The sequence below is a fragment of the Suricata suricatta genome, chromosome 14, assembly GCF_006229205.1.
Source record: "Suricata suricatta isolate VVHF042 chromosome 14, meerkat_22Aug2017_6uvM2_HiC, whole genome shotgun sequence".
NCBI lineage: Eukaryota > Metazoa > Chordata > Mammalia > Carnivora > Herpestidae > Suricata > Suricata suricatta.
Window position 1 is genome coordinate 47,151,311 of NC_043713.1, and position 24,889 is coordinate 47,176,199.

The 24,889-nt window shown below is 35.2% G+C and overlaps 1 protein-coding gene across 6 annotated transcripts in view; it reads right to left on the reverse strand.

Moving 5' to 3' along the window:
• The window catches only part of RBBP8 (RB binding protein 8, endonuclease), an 84,057-nt gene that overhangs the window by 53,852 nt on the left and 5,316 nt on the right, over positions 1-24,889 (reverse strand). For all 6 annotated transcript variants that reach the window (XM_029922707.1, XM_029922706.1, XM_029922704.1 and 3 more), the window contains 2 exons: positions 11,681-11,723; positions 2,891-2,986 (listed from right to left, as the gene is read on the reverse strand). In XM_029922707.1, coding sequence (XP_029778567.1) covers positions 2,891-2,986; positions 11,681-11,723 — 139 coding nt within the window. The remainder of the gene's footprint in view (positions 1-2,890; positions 2,987-11,680; positions 11,724-24,889) is intronic.

The window sequence follows — 24,889 nt, forward strand, 5'->3', positions numbered from 1 at the left end:
TTATATGACATCAAACTAAAATGAAATTTTAAATAAAGCAAAAGTTTACCAAATGTTACCTACTTAGACATTTAAAGGTAGTATATAGTTAGTAGCAATTAAAAAAAATCCAAAAAACCAGACTAGAAAATAGACGATATTGGGGAGTTAATATTTCAGAATACCTGTTTTGTTAAGCACAAATACTTTGAGATAATCAGTAAAGGTATAATTCATTTATACAACATTCATAAAATTAAGACAACATACAGACAAGGCTTCAGGAAAACAGTAGAAACCAGGTGGTTTGTAGGGTAAAATTTAATGTAGTTATCCATTGACTGTGATCTTGGTATGGTTTCTTAACTCTTTGCCAGCTCAGTTTCCTCACATGTAAAATGGATTTACCATTACAACATTAACGTGAAGATTAAGAGCTAGATGCCTGGGTAAAAAGTAAGCCGTCAATAAATACCAATCGCTGAAAAGTTAAAGCCTGAGACAGATATGCCCTCCACCATTCCTCCCAAATGCTCTACTTCATATCCAGAGAAAACAAGGAAATGCCTCACCACACTAATAGAAAAGTAGCTGATGGTTTCTTTTTGATCCTGGACTGGGAGAGAAAAGCGGGGACAAATGACTTTTTAGATATTGGATCTGGACTGGAGTACTACAGGCTGAAATCGTCATCACCAATTAGGAGGGACCCTGTAAGTTTTCAAAAATTTCTATCATGTACTTTACTTGTATTAACCTAATTTAATCTTCAAAATAGCCCTGTGGAGAAAGTATGGTTGGTGTCATGACATATGCTCTTGGCTTTTCTTCTACTCTATTAATTTTTCTTTCTCAATTTTTGTTGTTGTTGTTGTTGGCTGGGTCCTTATTCATCACTGAACCTGAATTAGTATGTCCGAGCTTGACACCTCTTCTGTTCTCTTTCCACACTCTTTAAGATGTCCCCAGATCTGCTATCCAGTCTCTAAGTTTTAAATGGCATTTACAAGCAGGTAATGACTTTCAAATTCTTTTCTCTAGCTCTAATCTCTCTAGTTAGTTTCAATTTGCATATATAACTATCTACTTGATAATAGATACTGTCAATACCAGCTCGTATTCCTTTGTGATTTCCCTCCAATTGCTTCTGATTACAATAAAATCCAAACTTTTTGCCTATAATCCTATATAATGTAGTTACTCCCACCTTTCCAACCTTATCTCCTATCATTCATCCTCTTGCTCAAGTTAGAACCATAGCAGATTTTCTATTCTTCAAATATTTCAAAACTTACTTGCACCTAAAGCTTTTGCATTTGTCTGTTCTCTTTTGATCTTCAGTTCTTCAAGTGAGTAGTTCTTATGTATATTACTTAGGTCTTAGTTCAAACAGTACCTCCTCAGAAAAGCCATTCCTAACACCTATCCTTTCACTTTCCAATATCTATGGTCACTTAATTACATCACTCAATTTTATTTTCTTCATAGCACTTAAAATCTGAAATCATCTTAGTTGTATGACTCACTCCACACCTTTGAAAATTAAATATAAGCTCCATGACATACTAGAGATAGTGTTACTCCTAGCACGTAGAGCTACACCTAGATCACAGTAAGGATTCAAATATTTATTTACGAATCTGAACTAAGGGCAGAGTAGAAACTTGAAATTCAAATTCATGTCTATGATTCCAGAGGGCAAGGAATTTTATTCCAAAACAGGCTGCCTATTCCAGTAAATGTGCATCTTCTGGGACAGCAGTTGTGGAAGAAAAGTATACAACTGTAGTTTGCACAGATGAACAGAGTTAGATTATTTCACCACTAAAGGTACAGTGGCAAACACAAGCCACTGGCCCTTCTGTAACATATACAAAATAATAACAAAGTAAAATAATTAACTATAAATGCAAGAAACATAGTCTTACATAGCACTTGCAGTTCAGACAAAAGAATACAGCAAAATCTGGAAGTCTTTTCTAACCTAGGGTGGTAATCTCATAGGAGTGAGAAATAAAGATGTATGTGGAAGTAAAGTTAGTACAGGCATTATCTTGGAAATATCCAGAAAGAAGAATCCTAGACTGCCTAGAGAAATATGTAGGAGGAAAAAAGAGAATGGCAGAAACAGAAGACAAAGACAATTGTGAAGCAGTTTCCACCTACTTGGACGTAAAAATGGAATTAAAACATCAAATGAACTAAAACATTACTACTCTCTTTTTTTAATGTTTATTTATTTGAAAGAGAAGACAGAGAGTGAGAGCGCGCACACAAGCAGGGGATGGGCAGAGAGAGAGGGAGAGAAAGAATCCCAAGCAGGCTCTGCACTGACAGCATAAAGCCCCATGTGGGGCTTGATTTCTTGAACCGGGAGATCATGACCTGAGCCAAAATCAAGGGTCAGATGCTTAACCAATTGAACCCAGGCACCCCAGAACATTACTACTCTTAAGCTCATCTTATATCAATACCAGATAAATATTATTTAGGGGCGCTGAGTGGCTAACTCAGTTAAGCATCGGACTACAGCTCAGGTCATGATCTTATGGTTCGTGAGTTTAAGCCCCACATCAGGCTCTCTGCTGGCAGCACAGAGCTTGTTTGGGATCCTCTGTCTCCCTCATGATATATACCTATATACCTCCTCTGCTCGTACTCACTTTCTCTCTCACACAAATAAACATTAAAAAAAAAAAAACCCACAAGAAATATTTAAAGGGTAGATTGATGAGACTGCTGTAATTAATAAAAAAACAAACCTCTAAAAGTATATAGTATTTATCCAAAGTTGACATCAGTTTGGGAAAAGTGTTCTTTCAGTCCCAGAACTGTTTTATAAGTTAAAACCAATGTTCTATTAAGGGAGGAAATTACCACTTATTCAAGAATACCCAAGAACCAGACTCACCGATCTTCTAAAACTTTAATTGTTTCCTGAAGGACTTTTTGTTGCTCTCTCAGCTGTTGATTTTTGGTGAAGAATTCTTCTAGTCTCTGTGCATCTCTAAAAGTCAAGAAATAAGTTTAAAAAAATAATAAAATTCTAACAGGATAGTTCTATTGTAAGAATTCCAAAATATGGTCTCATACTTATGTAACATGTGTTTCTTATATCAAAATAAACAACTTCAAGGGCAAAGTTTAAATATCTTGTTGGAGTGCCTGAGTGGCTCAGTTAGGTTAAGTGTCCAACTCTTGATTTTGGCTCAGGTCATGATCTCACAGTTGTGAGAATGAGCCGTGTTAGGCTCCACACTGGGTGTGGAGCATAAGATTCTACCTTTCCCCTTCACCTCCCCAACCCATGCATGCTCTTTCTCAAAAAAAAAAAAAAAATCTTGTAATCAGACTTTACATTATCCTAGAATGTGCTCTGTAGTATTTTTATGCCCTATAAAAGTATTGTCCCAAGTACCAGGCATTCATTATACAGTGCTGGGTCACAGAGGAAGGAGTGGATTCTGATACCATCATCGACTCTATGTTGTAAAAAATGCTATTAAAATGTACATTTACTGTTTTTTTATTTATTATTTTGTCTACATTTGTTAATGTAAGTAACATATCTCCATTCATCTGTATTCCAATTACAGGAGATTTATTATTTTCTATCTTACTAATTTCTTTGTTGCCTAAACTTCTTACTTGGTATTACTTTTAAGTCAGGGCTTATAGTAGAGTGGAAGCACACAAACCCTAGATCCTAATGACTAGGTTTGAATCTCAGGTCTCATTTGTCAGCTATGTGATCTAGTGCAAGTACAAATGAAAACATTAGTATATATCCAATAGGGCATTTGCAAGGACTAAGCATTAATATATGTATAGCACCCAGAAAAGTACAATCACATAGTAGGTTCTATTTAAGTGTTTACCACTGTGATTCTATAGTCAGGAAAAAACAAAAAATTTAAAATTATTTTATTATTTTAAAAAATTATTTTAGAGAGAGAGAGAGAAAGAGAGAAAACAAGTTAGTGGGGGAGAGGAACAGGGGGAGGGAGACAGAAAGAGAATCTTAAACAGGCTTCATGCTGAGCGTGGAGCCCAACATGGGGTTCGGTCCCATGACCCTGGGATTGTGACCTGTGCCAAAATCAAGAGTTGGACACTCAACCGACTGAGCTATTCCGGCGCCCCTAAAATGTGCTTCTAGTAGATTAATGAATTACTTTCCAAGGTAGTATCATATTCTACACTTCCATCATTATATTTAAAAAAATCAAATTATTGGGGTGCTTGGGTGGCTAAGTCAATAATGTGGCCAACTTCAGCTCAGGTCATGATCTCACAGTTTGTGGGCTCTGTGCTGACAGCTCAGAGCCTGGAGCCTGCTTCTGATTCTGTGTCTCCCTCTCTCTGACCTTCTCCTGCTCACGCTCTGTCTCTCTCTCTCTCAAAAATAAACATTTAATCAAATTATTATATAAATTATGCATATAAATTAATTTTAAGAAAATCCATTAAATTTGATTAGGATTTTCTGTATGGTCTTGAAGCTGAAAAAAATACTGTGGTTGAAACATATTTCCCGGTCCCCTCAAGGGTCTAAAATATCAAATTATGACAAACCAATCCACTACAAAAACGAGATGTCAAAATGATTGTCAAAATGGCTAGAATGTAGTATCAGTGGCAGAAAAACAGATAAGTCAACCAACTAATGCAGTGCCTGGGTGGCTCAGTCAGTTAAGTGTCCGACTACGGCTCTAGTCATGATCTCATAGTTTGTGAGTTTGAGGACCGCCTCAGGCTCTATGCAGACAGCTCAGACCCTGGAGCCTGCTTCGGATTGTGTCTCCCTCTCTCTCTGCCCCTCCCCAACTTGTATCCTGTCTCTGTCTCTCAAAAATAAATAAATGTAAAAAAAAATTTAAAAAAACCAACTAAGTAAAAATGTCAGATATCCAATATAGGGGGTACTTCGTAGATACTGGTTGAATAATTGATATTGAATAAAAAATGAAAAATCAACACACCTAAAAGTAACAGCCTACTGCATAGACATCTGAAATTTTGGAAATAATAATAGTGATAGCTGAAACTCATTAATTTGGCTGTTTCTTAATTTAAAAATAATTTTCTAATATTTCTAGAAAATGGATTTAATTCAGAAGCAGTACCAATCTTTCATTAATCCTGCTTTGAAAGTATTCAACAAATATAACCAAACTAAAATCTTGTAAAAGTTTGGGGGAACAATTAAAGACATTTTATAAGTTAACTGATTAGCTGCCAATACCTATTTAAATTTAGCATTTAATCTAAGTAATCTATATCATAAAAATACAACCAAATATTATATTCCAGATTCACATATTGAAGAATTACACATACACACACACACACACACACACAGAATGAACAGTTCACAGGTTTTTTCCTTAAATTATGAACAGAAAACATTTTATTAAAAAATTTTTTTTAATGTATATTTTTTTTGAGAGAGAGAGAGTGAGCAAGCGGGAGCGCAAGAGAGCGCGTGCGCACACAAGCGAGCTGGGGAGGGCAGAGAGAGAGAGGGAGATGCAGAATCCAAAGTAGGCTCCAGGCTCTGAGGTGTCCACACAGAGCCTGATGCAAGGCTTGAACTCACAAACCATGAGATCATAAGCAGAGCCCAAGTCATATGCTTAACTGACTGAGCCTCCCATAAGAGAGGTGCCCATAAGAGAAACTTTGTAACAATAATGTGATGTCTGATTTTTCTACATCTACATATTCTATTCCTGTCTATTTAGAATGAATCAGAACATAATAGTATTTGTTTTAAACCCAAATAGACTGATGGCCTATGTTAAAATTAAAACTAGCCTCAATTACTTAATAAAATATGCATGTCAACTCAGTGGTAAACATAACAGGATTGTACAAATTGCAGGGACAATTTAACAAATTCCTTAAGAAAGCAAATTGATAAATTCTAAATGGTACAAAAAAAGTCACACAATTTCAAAAAAATTAAGAGTGAACTGCATTGTAAGCTAAGTCTACTTTGGACCTCATCTAAAGGAAGTTAGTTCCTAGAATACAAATATCCAACCTCACCCATCTAAGGTAAGCTCGATGTATCTATGTCATAGGCAGCATCTTACTAGATACTCAGTATCATTTACCTGACAGGTGGCATTCTGTCTTTCTGAGATAAATGAACATCTTAGATAAATGGCATGTAAATAATAGCTGGTGTGTAAAAGTGGATAAATCTTGTATATGAAAACGTGACTATAAAATGACAGATAAAAAACCCTCCTATATAAGACATACACCAGTTTTCTCTACTGGAGAGGTAAAGAAACACTAAAGGGAATGAAATTGTTACTATGTGAATAAAGAAAATGGAGAAACTATGTATTCAAGTTATTCTCCATAATCTTTGTTTTAAGGAATTAAAAGTATGAAAACAGTCCTGCAGAACTGCAGGATTTTTCCTTTGTAATTTTTTAAATTTGTGAATTTATAAAGCTGGATGGCTGAATATGGTAAATGTTACTTTTACATTTCCTTAGGAAATTAATGTAGTTTTTTTTCTTTAAGGAATGGCAAACAGGGGTGCCTGGATGGCTCAGTCAGTGTGCAACTTTTGATCTCGGGGCTGTAAGTTTAAGCTCCATATCAGGTATAAAAAATATTTAAATAAACAAAACTTAAAAAAGAAACCCAAACAATTCTGAAAAAAAGAAAAAAATGGAAAATAAATAGGATGATGATAAGACTCACTGATTGACCATTAAAGCAGCCCGTCAGTTGGTAAGTAAAGGGTATACTCTGGTGAAGAGATTTAGTCCCCGTCACAAGCAGGTTAGAAGAAGCAGGTGGACCCAGCTTAGGCAGAACTCTTCAAAAACTCTCATACTATTCACTTGTCAATATTTTTACATGCTTAATTTGATAAATAAATTTGTGTAAGAGAAAAGCATTAACCATGTGCAGAGACAACTATCATCAAAACACAGGTCTGAAACAATTAAGTGATAAAAAATATGGTAAAATTGTTGATTCTTCTTTTAACTGCTTCTTTCAGGTGGGAATCCCTAAGGATCGGGAATCTCTTCCTTATTAATACAGTTTTCCTAACAATATGGAGCTAAGACATCCTGGTTATTCCTGCACCCCAACTGTAAACTGTAAAATATACTGAGATGTAGGTATTATGGTAATATAAGAAAGCCCAAGTTCCTGGTCCCACAGTGCAAATATCTAACTTACTATAAAATAAAGCATCCCTTTACTTCTCTGATTAGTCAGGGAATTTACTTACCTGTGCTTTCAAAATGTACAACCCCAAACTACCTGAGGTACCAGGTACAAAGCAGTTAAAACATATATTAGAAGGTTCCTAAGAGGATCAAATGACTTTACAAACTACAGGTGAAGTAAAGCACTATCATCAGCCACTGAAAGACCAGCTGTTTCCTTCCCTTCTTTAAAATTCCAAAGTGTTACAGATGATTTTTGAGAAAGTAAAATTCAGCAGTCATTTACAAATTTAAAATGTTCTTTAAAAAAAATTTTTTTTGACATTTATTTATTATTGAGAGACAGAGAGAGAGAGCACAAACAGGGTAGGGACAGAGAGAGGGGACACAGAATCCAAAGCAGGCTCTAGGCTCTGAGCAAGCTGTCAGCACAGAGCCTGATGCAGGGCCCGAACTTGCGAACTGTGAGATCATGATCTAAGCTGAAGTTGGTAGCTCAAATGACTGAGTCACCCAGGAGCTCCAATAAATTTAAGAAGTTTTTCATGTGGCTGACTGGTTATAGGTGTGGAAATGCATTTGTATAGAAAGTCAGTAATAAAAGAATGCACTTGCAGTAAAATAAATCTAGATCACTTCTAATTATGTGTCAACTTTCAACTGTAGCGAGATCATTCTGAATCAAGCTAAGAAAAAATAGTATTTTGTAGCTGTAAATAATTTAAAATAGTACTATTTTATAAAATAAAATTACTAAGGCTACCTGAAGAATCCATTTAAATAAAACTAAATTCCTCTAACAACATTTAGTGAATGTAGCTTAAAATGTATAATCAAATAGTAAACATAGTAACTTCGAGGTTTGTACTGCTTCTTAAAAGTGACCAACATTTTGGGGCACGTGAGTGGCTTACTCGGTTGAGCATCCAGCTTTAGCTCAAGTCATGATCTCAGAGTTTGTGAGTTCAAGACCCACATCAGGTTCTGTGCTGCCTGCTCAGCTCTCCTCAGATCATCTGTCGGCCTTTCTCTCTGTCCCTTCCCCACTTGTGCACACTCTCTCTCAAAAAACAAGTAACATTTTGATTAAAGGATGTCATTCTAATCAATGGTTGTTAACACAGCATTAACATGATCATTAACAACACCGAACCAACGTACAACATAAAAACTCTTGGTCTAACTACTAATAAACTCTGAAACGTTGCACTTTTGGTTTTAGAAAAGGCCAGAGGGAATAAGAATTCCTATATAGTGTTACTGTACATAAAAGAGGACACTTGTAGGGGCCCCTGCGTGACTCGGTTAAGTGTCTGACTTCAGCTCACATTACAATCTAAATGGTTCATGGGTCTGAGCCCCATGTTGGGCTCTGTGCTGACAGTGAGGAGCCTGCGTGGGATTCTCTCTCCCTCTCTTCCTTGTGTGCTTTCTCTTTCTCAAAATAAACAAACTTAAAAAAGAGAACACTTGTAGAATAATTTCAGCAATCAGTAATTAACTATTTAAATTTGGTATATAACTTATCTTCTGATTAGCAATGTCCATAGCAACCAACGCTAGCTGGACTATATATAAAAATGAAGATGAAAACAACAGAAAAGTACACTTCATAATTTTAAATCTCAAAGGACTCAAAATATTTTCCACTGAAGAAAAGTGTATTTATTCCTAAGTAAAACAAAGATGTTTCCCCTTTTTGATTTCAAATTGAAAAAAGATAAATTTTACTTACTAACCAAAAAAATAATTCTGTTTTTCCTCATCCAACTGATGCTATTTTAATATATTTATTTTTGGAATAACTCTTATTATGGGAAGAGTGTTCTTCTGCAAGTATTCGGATAATTCTGACATACATAGACATAAGATAATACCATCAATACCAATTAAAATACATTAAAAAGCTGGAGGGTTTGTGAAATCCCTACTATTGCCCACAGAAATAAAAGGTAATTTGTGGGGGACCTGAGTGGCTCAGTTGGTTGAGCACCCAACTTTGGCTCAAGTCATGATCACGGTTTGTGAGTTTGAGCCCCATGTTGGGCTCTGTACTGACAGCTTGGAGCCTGGACCTGCTTTGGAGTCTGTGTCTCCCACTCTCTCTGCCCCTCCCCCGCTCATGCTCGCTCTCAAAAATAAACATTTAAAATAATTTTTTAAAAAAAGGTAATTTGTGCCAAGGAGTAGATCATGCCCCAAAAGCTGCACTGGCTGCTACTCTCTGCACAATAGGAGTAGGACAAGTCTAACTGTAGTGTCATTTTTGGTTGCCTATCCAACAGCCATTTCCTTCCTATTCCTGGCTAAAAGAACACTGAATTTTTTCAATAGCCAACAAATACTTGAAGAGAACTTGATCTTTTCAGACTCAAGGGATGAATGTTAAAATTTTTTCATTTTTTAAAAAAGATTTTTAAGTAATTTCTACACCCAAAGTGGGACTCGAGATCCTGAGATCAAGAGTCATATGCTCTACCAAGCCAGCCAGCTGCCCCTTTTTCCATTTTTTGGTTTCATCTTAAAATTACTTCAGGCTTATTATAAATAAGTTATAAACACACAACAGAGTACCTATGTATCTATCACTCGACTTCTCGAAATATTAACATCTTGTGTGACCATAATACATTTATGAACATCAAGAAACTGATATGATACTATTAACTAACCTACAGACCTTATACAAATTTCACCAACTGTCCCTCACATTATTTTTCTGGTCCAGGATCCAATCCTGGATCCTACATTGCATTCAATGTCATGTCTCCTTCAATCTGGAACAGTTTCTCCATCATTCTTTGTCTTTCACAATCGTGACCTTTGAAAAGTTCTGGTCAGTTATTTTGACGGTTCTTCAACGTGGGTTTTTCTGATGTTTCCCCATGATAAACTCTGGGATCTGCATTTTTGGTAAGACTACCACAGAGGTAACGCTGTGCTCCTCTTAGTGCATCAGATCAGGCAGTACACGGGGCTGACACATAGGATTGTTAGTGATATTAACTTTCATAGTTTGATTGAGATGAATTCTGTCTGGTTTTCCTGCTGTACTATTATAATTTTTCCTCGTGTAATTAATAAGTATCTTGTGGAGAGATACTTTGAGTACTTTGCAAAATCCTAACTAATAAGATTCACACCTTAAATTTACTACTCAGAAAAGGCTTATTTAATTTCTTCTATAGGAACATCTCTCAGTTGTGGGAACTAAACATAAGAAACAGAGAAATGGATTATTCTATGCTTAGGATACTTAAAATGACATGTTAGACAGGAATATGCACACTTTCAATAATGTAAAGCATTATATGTCACTAAGTAGGATCATAAAATCATTCTAAAAAATGTGTTTTATAAATTTATGGCTTTATATTTCTGAATCTAAGTCTCTCAAACATGATTTTCTAGGTGTGAAAAGAACTTCCCAATTTTTATCTTTATATCATAATGGAGAAAACAACTGGGTGTGTTTTGATGGGTGATTGTTAACTCCAGCTTTTGGTTAGAGCCTTGGAAGCTTTAGGAATATGAAATAACTGAGACCCAGTGGTTTATGCCATAAAGCAAATGCAATTATTAGTCACAATGACATAGGGGTGCCTGGGTGGCTCAGTCAGTTAAGCAAGCATCCAACTCTTGATTTTGGCTCAGGTCATGAACACGGCCACAGGTTCGAGCCCTGTGTTAGGCTCCTCGCTGAGCATGGAGGTTGCTTGGCATTCTCTCTCTCCTCTTTCTGCCCTGCCTCTGTTTGCATAACTGCTTGCAGTAATATTCTATAACAAAAACAATAATATTATATGATATCATCTGTTTCAGATTCCTGAATGTGGAAGCCCTAAAGAACCATGAATAAAATTTGCTTCTGACTTTTAGAAAATCAGATACGATTCTGGGCTTAATAACCAAACAATTCAGGGGAACTTCTGGTAATTTCAAACTAGTTAAAAGGGGTCTCATTTCCTCCCATTTTTTTCCCCTTAAGATTTTATTTTTAAGTAGTCTCTACACCCAATGTGGGGCTTGAATTTACAACCCCTAGATTAAGAGTCACACGGCACACTGCAGGAGCCTGCCAGGAGCCCCTACTTCCATTTTTTCAGTCAGAAATCCCAGAATTACTCTCCTGCTCTCTTGCAGTATCTTAAATTTCAGGTGTTAATCACAGATGAGAAAAGATAAACATTGACAGATCAAAATAAATTCATAGGCCAGTTCTTGTCTTAATAAATACTTTATGGAAAAAGACTATATGTATATAAACCCACATGTATGTGTGCATATATAAAAATTCTATTAACCTATAAATACATGCAAATACTAAGATATACTCAAAATTAAGTTATTCTTTTTATCTTAGAGTTTTGAAAAATTCATAGTCAACTATCAAAGGTCCACACTAACAGCTAATTTTCTCTTAAGACATTGAGGTCAAATAGGACATCAGTACCAATTAATTTAAAAATAAGAAATCAGTGTTATATACTGGTACTTACAAAATTCGTTCTTTTTTCAGTTTTGTTACTTTTACTTGTAAACCTGAAAAAGAAAAAAACCCACAGTATTTTATTTATACATTTACCATTTCTAAAGCAGTTGATCTGAGTTTCATTATGAGTCTAATGCTACACTATTAAGTTACTCGATTCTGGGCTCTGAATAATGAGCCAGGTCCCATTAGCTTGGAGAGTGTATTTCCCTTACTTGTACCCTGAGGTCACAAAAGTGTATCTGCAATATTACTGCTTTTAGTCTATTATATGACAGCTAAGTAGAGTGAAATTTTCTCCACCTAGAGTGAGTTACTTCCTTCATAATAGCAGGGGCAAGCATATAATTAGAGGTTCACTATAAACCAAGTCTGTGTTCTGACATAGCCTATGTATTTGCTAACAGCAATAGTGCTTATGTAGGCTCAAGTCTTCTGGGATTAAAATAGATCGTGGCAGGAAGTCCTGGACGAGGAGCAAAATTGCTTATGCTAAAGTACTTAATGAAGGTCACTCAAGATAGCTGTTACATGCTATTTCTTATTTTAACTGAGTCTGACACAAAACATTCAGACTCCTGCCTATGGGACTCAGGTGGTTATCGTGAAGAAAGCAGGCTGAAGGGCACTGAAACTGCAAGGAAGGATATGGACAAAATAGAGTGACATTTCTAATTTTCATAAACAATAATTAACAAAAGGAGGAAAACAGTCATTAAACAAATACAAAAATCTATCCAACATTACTAGCAACTAAATATAAATTCAAACCAAAACAATTACTTAGCAAAATTATATAAAGATTGTAATATACTGTATGTTGATAAAAGTGCTATAAAACTATACTCCCATACTTCTGGAGATATTATAAATGAATAAAATTCTTTTGGAAAGCAATTTAGTAATATTTAATAAGACTCATCATTATCTCATTTCCTGGATTCTAACCTAAGGATATAATCCAAACTATAGAGAAACTCATAATCACAAAGGATATTGAACAATTTACAGCAATATAAACTGCTTAAAATAGGGATGCTTAAGTAAAATATGATACAATCACTTGATGGAATAATAGTTATTAAAATCATGAAGTGAAAAATAATCGTCTATTTAGTAACACTAAACTATTTGGTTTTCTATTTTCTCTATGACCTCTATTTGCTGCAGTATGATTATCATAGAGGAAAAAGATTCTGTTTAATTTTTCTGATTCCTAAATCAATCTTTTTAGTATTCTACAGTTTTCCTAATTGTGGATATTTTATTTACTTTTTAAAATAATGCTTAGCAAGTTTAGAAGTTCTGTATCACTCAAGAATTTCTTTTATTTGGGGTAGGGTTAGTCCCCAATAAATAGGTATTAGTTGACTAATTTTTGAAAAATCAAAGATACAATTTGCCTTCAGTAGTTAATCTATGGATTCTAGTTAAGTTACACATTTAGAAAAACTTTCCACATAATGTACATAGAAACATCAATAATGTTGTTATTTCTAAGAATAGAACTTTTTATTATCTGTATAATTTAGGAAAAGCTTTCAAAACAACAGAATTTAAACAAATCAAAGTTTTAAAAAACTCACACATTCCTCCCCCCCCCCCCCAATGCTGCTGACTAGGGACGAGGTTGACAGGATGATATAAACACTGACAGGAAAGCCACCTCTTCTTCATCCCACGTAGTGATGATTTGCTGCCAGGAAATCCAGACATTATAGAAAAGGAAAGGCCCTGGACAGCTGTTTTGCCTTAGGTTTTGCCCTATTTCTCAAATTTCACATCTTGGAAATGTCCAACTCAAATGATACATTTTACCTTTATTTTTACAGTCTAAAATGTGAATAAACAAATATTATGAATTATGAAAAAAAGTTATGAATAATCATATACTCACAGCAGCTTTATTCATACTACAAACTACAAACAACCCAAATGTCCTTTAACAAGTGAACTGTTACAAAACAAAAACAAACCCAAAAGACCTGGTACATACTTGTAGCACATGCACTATTCAGCAATAAAAAGGAAGGATTGATACATGTAACAACTTGGATGGATCCCAAGGAAATTATGCTGACTGAAAAAAAGCCAATCTCAAAGGGTACATCTTAAGCGATTCTACTTATATAACTAACATTCTTTTTTTTTTTAATGTTTTATTTATTTGTAATACAGAGAGAGACAGAGCATGAGAGGGGGAGGGGCAGAGAGAGAAGGAGACACAGAACCTGAAGCAGGCTCCAGGCTCTGCGCTAGCTGCCAGCACAGGGCCCGACGCGGGGCTCGAACCCACAAACGTGAGATCTGACCTGAGCCGATGCCGGAGGCTTAACCGACTGAGCCACCCAGGCGCCCATAACTAACATTCTTGAAAGGAAAAAACAATTCTAAAGAACATATTATGGGTAGCCACAAATTGGAGGGGCTGTGATGGGAAAATAAGGGCTGAGGGCTTCTAAAAAAAGCGGCATGCAGAATCTTTGCTAGTAGTCACAGGTATCTAAAATAAAACACCGTGGAAGCGAATGCATATAAAACTGGGGGTATCTGAAGAAGGTTGGTAAATTGTTTCAATGTCAATTTCTTGGACCTGCTATTGTACTACAATTGTGAAAGATGCTCCCACTGTGGGAAACTGGGCATGAGTATATGACAGTTCTTTGTATTACTTCTTACAATTTCAAGTCAATCTACAAATAAGCTCAAAAACCTAAAAAAAATTATGGTAAAAGCTCTGTCCTAATAGTTGGAAAATTGTTAAAATATAAAACATAAAAGGAAAATATTTTCCATCTATCTAGTTCTAGGCTGAGAAGCTTCCTTCTTTTTCAGGTAATGACAAATTCATGAAAACTTGGAAGTACTTATTAAAGCATCAAATCATTCTTGAAGAGTTAAGAAAACTTATGACCTGATTAGGCCAAAGACTAGAGTCAGCAGTTTTTTACTCTCTTCTTCCCAAAGTGTGTGAAAATTTACCTGATAGATTTTACTTTTAATTTTACCTGACTTCTAAAACTCAGTGCAGCCAAAGATGAAATGGATTATTGCCATGACCATTTCAAGAAAAGAAACAATGAGATAGAAAATCCTTATAAACATCAAAAGAAAATTCTTGGGAAATATGGAAAGAGTACTCTTTTATCTTGTAAGCATTCAACACCTGTGAGGCATTTGTTCTGTCACGCAGATCAGCCCTGAAACAGGTTTATGTGTGTATGTCTATGTGTGTGTGTTTAAATTTTAGCATTTGCTATTCATCAAGTCAATTAGGCATCTACAATTAGAACCCCTATAAAGTGTGCTTTAATCCTGCTCCACACCCATCGGAAGGAATGAGGCTATACAACAATGTAGCTCCTGTATGAACAGGTCGTCTGTTCAACAAAGTATTTGGGATTGTAACACTGGCAACCTGAGATACCTATTGAGGAAAGAGCATTCATAAGACTAAGGGCTGTACTACAAATTCCCCCTACTTTGGCTAACATATGACTACTGGAGGAAATGAAACAATTAAGGGCCCATACGTGTAGTTATAACACACAAAACAAGTTTATTTTATTTTTTTAAATATTTTTTATTTTTGAGAGAGAGAGAGAGATGGTACAAGCAGAGGAGGGAAAGAGAGAGAGGGCGACACAGAATCTGAAGAAGGATCCAGGCTCTGAGCTGTCAGCAGAGCTCAGAGCCCTACATGGGGCTCGAACTTGCAAACCACCAGATCATGACTTGAGCTGAAGTTGGACACTTAACCAACGGAGCCACCTAGGTGCCCCCATGTGAAACAAGTTTAAATAAGAATACAAATAAAATAAAAATAAACACCTTTAAAAAAATAAAATGGTTTTGAAAAATAAACATCTTAAATTCTATTACTTGTGCTTTTCAGTAATAAAAGTAATCAAGTAACAAACTTGATACTGATAGAGATTTAAAAAGGCAAAAAAAAGTTGTGTCCAACGAATACTTTGAATTATTCAAACTTCTGAAATTTAAAGAATTCTGAAATTTCTATTAAATTCTATTAAAACATAAAACACGCTCTAATAAATTATCAGTAAATTTATTTCTGACCCTAATACTAGCAGCATTTGTCACAAAAGGAACATAAGACACTAAAGTGAACAATCATGAAGGGATACAATTATGCTGAAGATAAAAAAATATATAAAAACTCGGTAACAAACATCTCCAGAATTTTCCACAAAAATGGCCTTTGCATACTGCATTCACACATTGCATTCAATGGAAGTTGAGACTTTTTCAATTCTTTCCCAGATTTAAAAGAATGCATATAGCTTAACATATTCTTGTGATCAGTGTACAAACTGTCTTGTATATGGCATGTTTAGCTATCATTTTATTACATTTTGGTCAAATGAAGCAAAAAAGAATCTCAAGATACAGTGGGGGTTTTAAGATGTAAGTTCCTATGGGAAGACTTCCTTGGATATCTAAGTAAAAATTATATATTTCAAGTACTACCATTTAAAACATCTTTCCTCTCTCGTTTAAACTGACATAAAGGTTTAAAAGTAATGAGTCAATTTTGATTCCTATATATACTTCAAAACCTGCAAAGTCCAGACAAGTCCATGTTTGATGTCTTTCAAGTAGCCTCTTATACGGGTTTCTCCAAGTGGATCCCCCACTTTCAAAAAAATTAAGTACCCTTCAGGCATGTCTTTGATGTTATCACACAGTTGGAAAACCTAATTTTATATGGAACTATATGGAATACAAAAAAAAAATCTGCTTTTAATACCTTTATGAATCCATAAATGATTTAATACCTTTAAGAATCCATAAGTGATTGAAATTAGAAAAAGTACTCTGACCAACCTAGTATTATAATGTACTAGAAATTACCTTCTCTCATCAGTTCACACATATATCCAATACTTACCATTCATAAGGCACATGGTTATTAGCTAAATATACTGAAACCTGCTGTATTCCTCTCTTAACCTTTTCAGTGTATATAAATGGACTCTCCTCATAGTGTGATGAGTACTAGAGCATAGCTATGAGGAGTCAACAATTTAGAAACATTATCTACCATGTAATATTTGTTTCATATGTTCTATAATCTGATGAATTGGCATGTTGTTTCTTTTTAAAAAGTAAATGTTAGGGCACCTGGGTGGCTTGGTTAGTTAAGCCTCTGACTGTTAACTTCGAGTTAGGTCACGAACTCATGGTTCAGGAGATCAAGCCCCACATTAGGCTCAGCACTGGCAGCATGGAGCCTCCTTGGGATTCTCTTCTCTCTCTCTCTGCTCCTATTTCCACTCATGTACCCACGTGCTTATGCTCTCTTTCAAATAAATAAATAAATAAACAAACATTTAAAAAGTATATTATTTTCTTGACTCTTCCACATCATAAAATAGGGGTTTCCTAAAGACTCTGAAACACTGAGGAACATGAAAAAATCTGCCAAATATTTTATCCCTGTTAAATTAAGAGCCTAAAAATGAAACCGACCAAATTTATTTTTTAATTTTTAAAAAATGTTTAGTTTTGAGAGAGAGAGACCACATGAGCAGGGGAGGGGCAGAGAGAGGGAACAGAGGATCTAAAGCAGGCTTTGCATGGATAGCAGTAAGCCTGACACAGGGCTCAAACCCACAAACCGTGAGATCATGACCCAATCCGAAGTTCAACGCTCAACTTGACTGAGCCATGCAGGCATTTCTGACCCAATTTTAAATGGGTATATAAAAAATTATAAAATGATTATGTACAACATGGAAAAGCAAACACAGTTTAAATAACAAAATAATAATTAAAAATAAGCCACATATAGGGGCACCTGGGTGGCTCAGTCGGTTGAGCCTCTGACTTTGGCTCAGGTCATGGTCTTGCCATCTATGAGTTGAAGCCCCACACTGGGCTTTGTGCTGACAGCTCAGAACCTAGAGTCTTCTTCAGATTCTGTGTCTCCCTCTCTGTCATTCCCTAAACTCCTGCTCTCCTTCTCTTTTTCTCAAAAATAAATAAACATTAAAAAAGTAACATATAAAACACTATGAATATTGATCATAACAATATAATAAGCTATACACATTTCTTTTAAAAGTAGGAAAAGAACAAGCAAAAAAGCACGTCATTCCTGTAGAATGGGGACTTATTTTTCCTTTGCCAACTTTCTATAGTATTGTCTAAAACCAGAAATTTTAAAGTAAATGGGTAGTAAAATATTTCAGGATTTTAAACAGGTATAAAACACTGATATTTTCAGGGGGTCTGGGTGGCTCAGTCTGTTAAGTGTCTGACTTAGGCTCGGATCATGATCTCAGTTTGTGTGCTTGAGCCCTGCATTGTGCTCTGTGCAGCCAACTCAGAGCCTGAAGTCTGCTTCAGATTCTGTGTCTCCCTCTCTGTCTTTGCTTCTCCCACCCCCCACTAGTGCTCTGTCTCTGTCTTTGAAAAATAGGTAAGTGTCAAAAAAATTTTCTGAAGTTGATACTTTTATGCATTATGGGATTTAAAATACTGATGTTCAAGAAAATACTCCCTTGATCAAGCTATAAACTATGCAATTCATTCACATCCCACTTATCAATTTTTTAGTATGTGCCAAGTACTTTTACCTACAGGGATGTAAAGATGCGTAAGATAGGGACTCTGCCTAATAAAAACTTAATGATCTTAAAACCAGTTATAAAACAACAGAAAGTAATTTTTTAAAGGATAAAGAACCTAACCTTATGCTTGAAGATGGCAGAATGCTAGTTGCCTATCAAATGTTTATTAACAACTCAAGTATGTCTGGTTCTATTTAAATTATTTCAAGATATTGTATTTGCTTCATTTCTAGATCACCTAGAATAAGTTTTATAATATGCAGCAGTGACACTCCCATGATAGTTTAAACTTGAAGCTGTTTTTATTGGTAAACCTATGTGATACACAATATGATAACCAAAAAGAAGATATTGCTGCTCTTCAAAAGAAATTGGAAGACTATTTATTCCTTCCCAGTTTTACAAGTAGTCCATGTAGCTGTTTACAATGTTGTTATTAGGGTTACCAAGAAAGACTTGTATGTGGCTTATTTTTGCTACCATTTCATTATACAATTATATTACACATTTTCCTTAAAAAATGAATACAAAGCCCCCAAAACTCACTGTGTCTTCTTCACTGTTGTGAAGAATGAATGCTATCATTCCTAGCATATAATCTAATTACCTCTCACTGAGTGAGGAACAAGTGAGTACTAAAACTCAGAATTATTCCTCAATGTTTTACAATAGATTTTCTGGGGAAAACAGTAAGTCAAATGAAGAGCAGTTTTAATGTAAAATATTCATATTTATCCTTAGACATATGACCATGAGCACAGGTTACTTTAAAAGATGTGGTATATATACACAATGGAGTACTACATGGCAATGAGAGGGAATGACATATGGCCCTTCGTAGGAAAGTGGATGGACCTTGAGGGTGTCATGCTGAGCGAAGTAAGCCAGGCAGAGAAGGACAGATACCGTATGTTTGCACTCATAGGTCTAACAGGAAATTTTCAGAATGATCTAGCTTCAAGAAAAGCAAGCAGTGAGTAGTGCTTAAGAAAACTTGATTCAGTATCTAATGGATAGTTGATACCTGTCACAACACAGCATTTTATATACTATTAAGTGAAACTGCAATACAATCTAAGTTTATTTTGGGAGTGTTTGTTGTATCATTGGATTTAATGAAATGTTTAGAGGTGCAGTAGGCATGACTTTGAGTAGATAATGAAAGAAAATGCAAAATGCTTATTGATTCATGATGTGGTTTCATCTTAGCTTGGGCAAACCATGCAGTATTTAACACATAGTAGCAAAATATTTACTATTGAAGCTTGAAAAGATGTGAGTTCTTTGTGTGCAATCTTTCATTTATGCATGTGAGAGAGTTATCATTTTTTTAAATATTTTTACAATATAGTACTTGTTTTACTTGTTGGGGTGTTTGCTTATTTAATACACTCCGTCAAGGACAGAAAATACATGCTGTTTTTTTTTTCCCCTGGGAAGTGTGTCTTGGGTTTTTCCCTTATTATTTTCTTTACTTTTTTTTTTCCCTCTTCTTTTTTTGGTGGTGGGGGTGGGTATATTTAAATGAAGTTGCTTTTACAACACCAAAGACTTAATCATCCATTTCCTATATAAAAGGTAGCTACTTTTTTTGCATGGACCTCAAGTATATTGTAGTATAGAGGTGGAATTTAAGGAAAGGTATTAAGCAGGCTGTGTCGTAGCTTATGGGCAAGTAATGTATCATGTATCTTGAGTGTATCATAGATAAGCTGCTATATAACGATTGCCACTTCAGATAGCTGTGAAATTAGGTGATTAACTAGTTGTTACTTAACCTTCTAATTTCTGTATAAGTCTAATTACATTAAATAGAAGTTGGTGTTTTGGTTTTTTACTTTGCTTTTCTGTTTGGAGTGTCATTGTAACTACTGTATTGTAAATGATGGAAAATAATTGCATATGTTACAAAAAATAAATTGTGTTATATTAAAAAAATTAAAAAAAATAAAATCTTTATCACTAACAACAAATTTGAATTGCCAATTTTTCAAATTTTTGAAGTCAACTAAACAGGTTGTAGAAACTGAGAGGAGAAAGGCCAACAATCCTAGAAAATAAGCAATAAGTGTGGTTCAGTCAGTTGAGCATCTGACTCTTGACTTCAGCTCTGGTCACAAACTCAGTGTTTGTGGGTTAGAGTCCGGCATCAGGCTCCATGTTGACAGTGTGAAGCCTGCTTGGGATTCCCTCTCCCCCTCCCCCCGTCCCTCCCTTGCTCATTCTCTCACTCTCAAAATAAACTTAAAAAAAAAAAAAGAATAATGTAACATTTCATAAAACATATCACTCTTAAAAATAAGCAAAGATACTTAATCTCATAAAAGAAATACAAAATAAAGCTACATTGAAAAAATCAAATATCACAGAGATGTCTTTTAGATACAAATTTGAACAAACTGTAATGATATTTTAGATAATTGTGGAAATTTGAACATTATCTAATAGGTATTGGATGTTAATTATTTGTTTTGTTAGTGTGATAATGGCTCTTTCTAGTTAAAAAAGCCTACTAGAAAAACATACTAAAATATTTATAAATAAATTATGTCAGAAACTCCAAAATAACTGAGCGAAGGATGGAAGTACTTGGAACATGAGTAAAATAAGACTGGCCATTTATTGATGATAGTTCAAGCTGAGTGATGGGTATAGAGGAGTTCATTATACGATTTTTTTTTTTACTTTTGTATATATGTAATATTTCCTAAAAAAAAGAAACCCCACAAAAACCACTTAAACTTTAAATTAGAAATGAACAATGAAGAATATAAACACAAAAGATTATAAAAGTGATTACCAGTTTGTGTTGGGGGGGGATAACTTTTTTTAGTTTATGTCTTGACATTTTTAGAAAAAAGCTTAATTTAAAAAAAGATTGGAAAAAAAAAAAAACCCAGATTGCGGTGCCTGGGTGGCTCAGTCAGGTAAGCGGCCAACTTCGGCTCAGGTTATGAACTAGGTTCGTGAGTTTGAGCCCTGCATCAGGTTCTGTGCTGACAGCTCAGAGCCTGGAGCCTGCTTTGGATTCTGTGTCTCCCTCTCTCTCTGTCCTTCCCCTGCTCACACTGTGTCTCTATGTCTCTCGAAAAATGAATAAATGTTACAAAAAAAATTAGAACAACAGATACCTTGATTTCTAAATGAACACTACTGTACCTCAATTACATCAGAAATTCTACACACTGAAAGAGGGTTTATATGAAAACCTGAAACAGAATAATCTGTCAAGGAATGAACATAACAGAGCATAAAGGATGCATGTATAGTAGAGTAGCTGAACTCCAACTTTTCATAATGAAAAAATTTAAAGAGGTTCTAATGTTACTTCAGCTAGGAATTTAAAAAACCAAAATTAATAAGGGAAGACTTCCAGCAAAGTTGCAGGATACAAATCAACACACAGAAATCAGTTGTGTTTCTGTACACTCATAACAAATAATCAGAAAAGGAAATGAGGGGTGCCTGGCTGGGTCAGACAGAAGAGAATGCAACTCCTGATATCAGGGTCTTGAGTTCAAGCCTGACACTGGTGTAGAGATTACTGAAAAAAATAAACCTAAAGAAAAAAGAAGAGAAAGAAATGAAAACAATTCCAGTTATAGCATCAAAAAGAATACTTAGGAGGCATCTGGGTGGCTCAGTCCATTAGGCATCTGACTTCGGCTTGGATCATAATCTCATGGTTCATGAGTTCAAGGCCCACATTGGGCTCTGTGCTGCCAGCTCAGAGCCTGGAGCCTGCTTCAAATTCTGTGTCTCCCTCTCCCTCTGCCCCAACCCCACTTGTGCCTGTCTCTGTCTCTTAAAAATGAATAAATGTTAAAAAAAAAAAAAAAAGAATATTTAGGAATAAACTTAAAGAGATGTACAAAATATTCCTTAAAGAAATTAAAGACTACATAAATAAATAGAAAGACCTGGCATATTCATGGACTGGAAAGCTCAATATTGTTAAGATATCAAAGAAATCTACAGATTCATAGCAATCTATATTAAAATTCCAATGATGAGTTCTGCAGAAACAGAAAACGCTGTCCTAAATTCATATGAAATCTTAGGGGACTCCAAATAACCAAAACAATCTTGAAAAAGAACAAAACTGGAGATCCTACCTTCTGATTTCAAAACTTACTAAAAGTTACAGTAATGAAAAGAGTATAGTACTGACATAAAGACAGGTGTGTAGATCAACAGGAGAGCCCAGAAGTATATACTCTAATATAAGAGTATACAATCAAATGGTTTTTGACAATGGTGCCAAGACCATTCGATGGGGAAACAGTCTTCTCAACAAATGGTGCTGGGAATAATAGATATTCACATGCAAAAGAAGGAAATTTGGCTTTTATATCATATACAAAATGTAACTCAAAGTGGATGAAAGATCTGAACATAAGAACTAAAACTATAAAACAGGGTAAAAGCCAAATGATATGAGATCTGGCAATGATTTGGTAAGATACCAAAAGTTCAGGCAACAAAAGTATAGATAAACTGGACTATATAAAAATTTAAAATTTATGTATGTCGAAGGACATAATGTGGGTTCAAGCCCCGCATCAGGCTCTGTGCTGATAGCTCAGAGGCTGGACTTGCTTCAGATTTTGTGTCTCCCTCTCTCTGCCCCTCCTCCACTCATGCTCTGTCTCTCTCTGTCTCAGAAATAAACATTAAAAAATAAAGAAATAAAAAAATAAAGAACTCCTACAACTCAACAACAAAAAAACAAACCTGACTAATAAAGACAAAGGACTTGAACAGACATTTCTTCAGTGATACATAAATGGCCAGTAAGTACATGGAAAAATGTTCAGCATCACTAATCATTAGGTAAATACAATCAAAATCACAGTATGACTTTATATCCACTAGGATGGCTACTACTATCAAAAGGAAAAGAAAAGAAAGAAAACAGAAGATACCAAGTGTTGGTGAGAATGTAAAGAAATTATAATACTTGTGCCTTGCTGGTAGGAATATTAAATGCTGCCATGGAAAAGAATATGGTAATTCTTCAAAAAATTAAAAATGTAATTATCACATAATTCAGCAATCCTACTTCTAGATATACATACCAAAGAGTTGAAAGCAGGGTCTTAAAGATTACTTGTACACCCATGTTCAGAGGAACATTATTCTCAATAGCCAAAAGATGGCAGTAACTCAAATGACCAACAATGGATGAATGGATAAGGAAAATGTGGTTTATACAATGGAATATTATTCACCCTTAAAAAAGAAAAAACTCTGTAATATGCTACAATATGGATGAATCTTGAAGCCATTATGTTAAGTGAAATGACTTAGTCACAAAAAGACAAATACTGTATGATTCCACTTTTATGAGGTACTCAGAATGGTCACAATCACAGAGATAGAAACTGGGATAGTGGCTGTCAGGGGCTGGAGACAGGGGTAAATGGGGAGTTATTGTTTAATAGGTAAAAAATGTCAGTTTTACAAGATGATGAGCTTTGGGGGATGATGGTGGTGATGGTCACACAACATTATGAATGTATTTAACACCACTGTTACACTTAAAATTTAATACCATTTTTACACTTAAGAATGGTTAAGATGAAAAATTTTATGTATATTTCACGGCAACTTTTAAAAAGTAAGTATCCCCACTTCTCCCCCTTGCCAAGAAGACATATAAGAATTTTCTAAGATTTCTTAACCATCTAAATTTTCTCATGTTTATTTTTTGGCCATTCTTTTTCTGTTTCTTTCTAGAAATTAGCAGTTTCAAAAACCATAAAGAAGAACATAAGAGTAATCAGTATGTGAAATCTCTGTTACAACTTTTTTATAGTATCTCACTGTATCTGGCTGGGATGGTCCACAGCAGGCACAGATAACTGTAATGGTGCTACTTCAGAAGGACAGCACTCTAATATATAAACACATATAGCTGGCACATATGTTGGTTACTATGTGCCAGAAACTCTCCCAAATGCTTTACATATATTAAAATATTTAATACAATATTAAGTAGTTATTATTAGTATCACTATTTTACAGATAAGGAATCTGGTGCACTATAAAGTTAAAAAACTTGCACAAGGTCACCACCTTCAAGTGGTGAGATGGTTTTCAAATATTGGCAGCCTAGATCCAGAACTCACAGATTTAACAAGTACATCACATGGCCTCTTTCTCAACACAGCACTGCCTACAAGTAATAGAAGTAGGCACTCAAATTGAAAAACTTAGACTTAATCCTAAAGATAAAGCATGGTAACAATCTCTTCAGCATAATACATAATGTTTTACATAAAGATCATGGCCTGAGCTGAAGCCAGACGCTTAACCGACTGAGCCACCCAGGTTCCCCGAACCTAACTTTCTAGCACCATCTGCTTTCCACCTGTCCAATAAATTCCCATGGCCTACCTCATTTTCTCTATGAGCTATATACCAACTTGTCTACAGTTGTTTGATTAAAATCAAGCTCTTGAGATACCACCTCACGCCAGTCAGAGTGACTAAAATGGACAAATCAAGAGACTATAGATGCTGGCGAGGGTGTGGAGAGATGGGCACCCTCCTACACTGTTGGTGGCAATGTAAACTGGTGCAGCCGCTCTGGAAAACAGTGTGGAGATTCCTCAAAA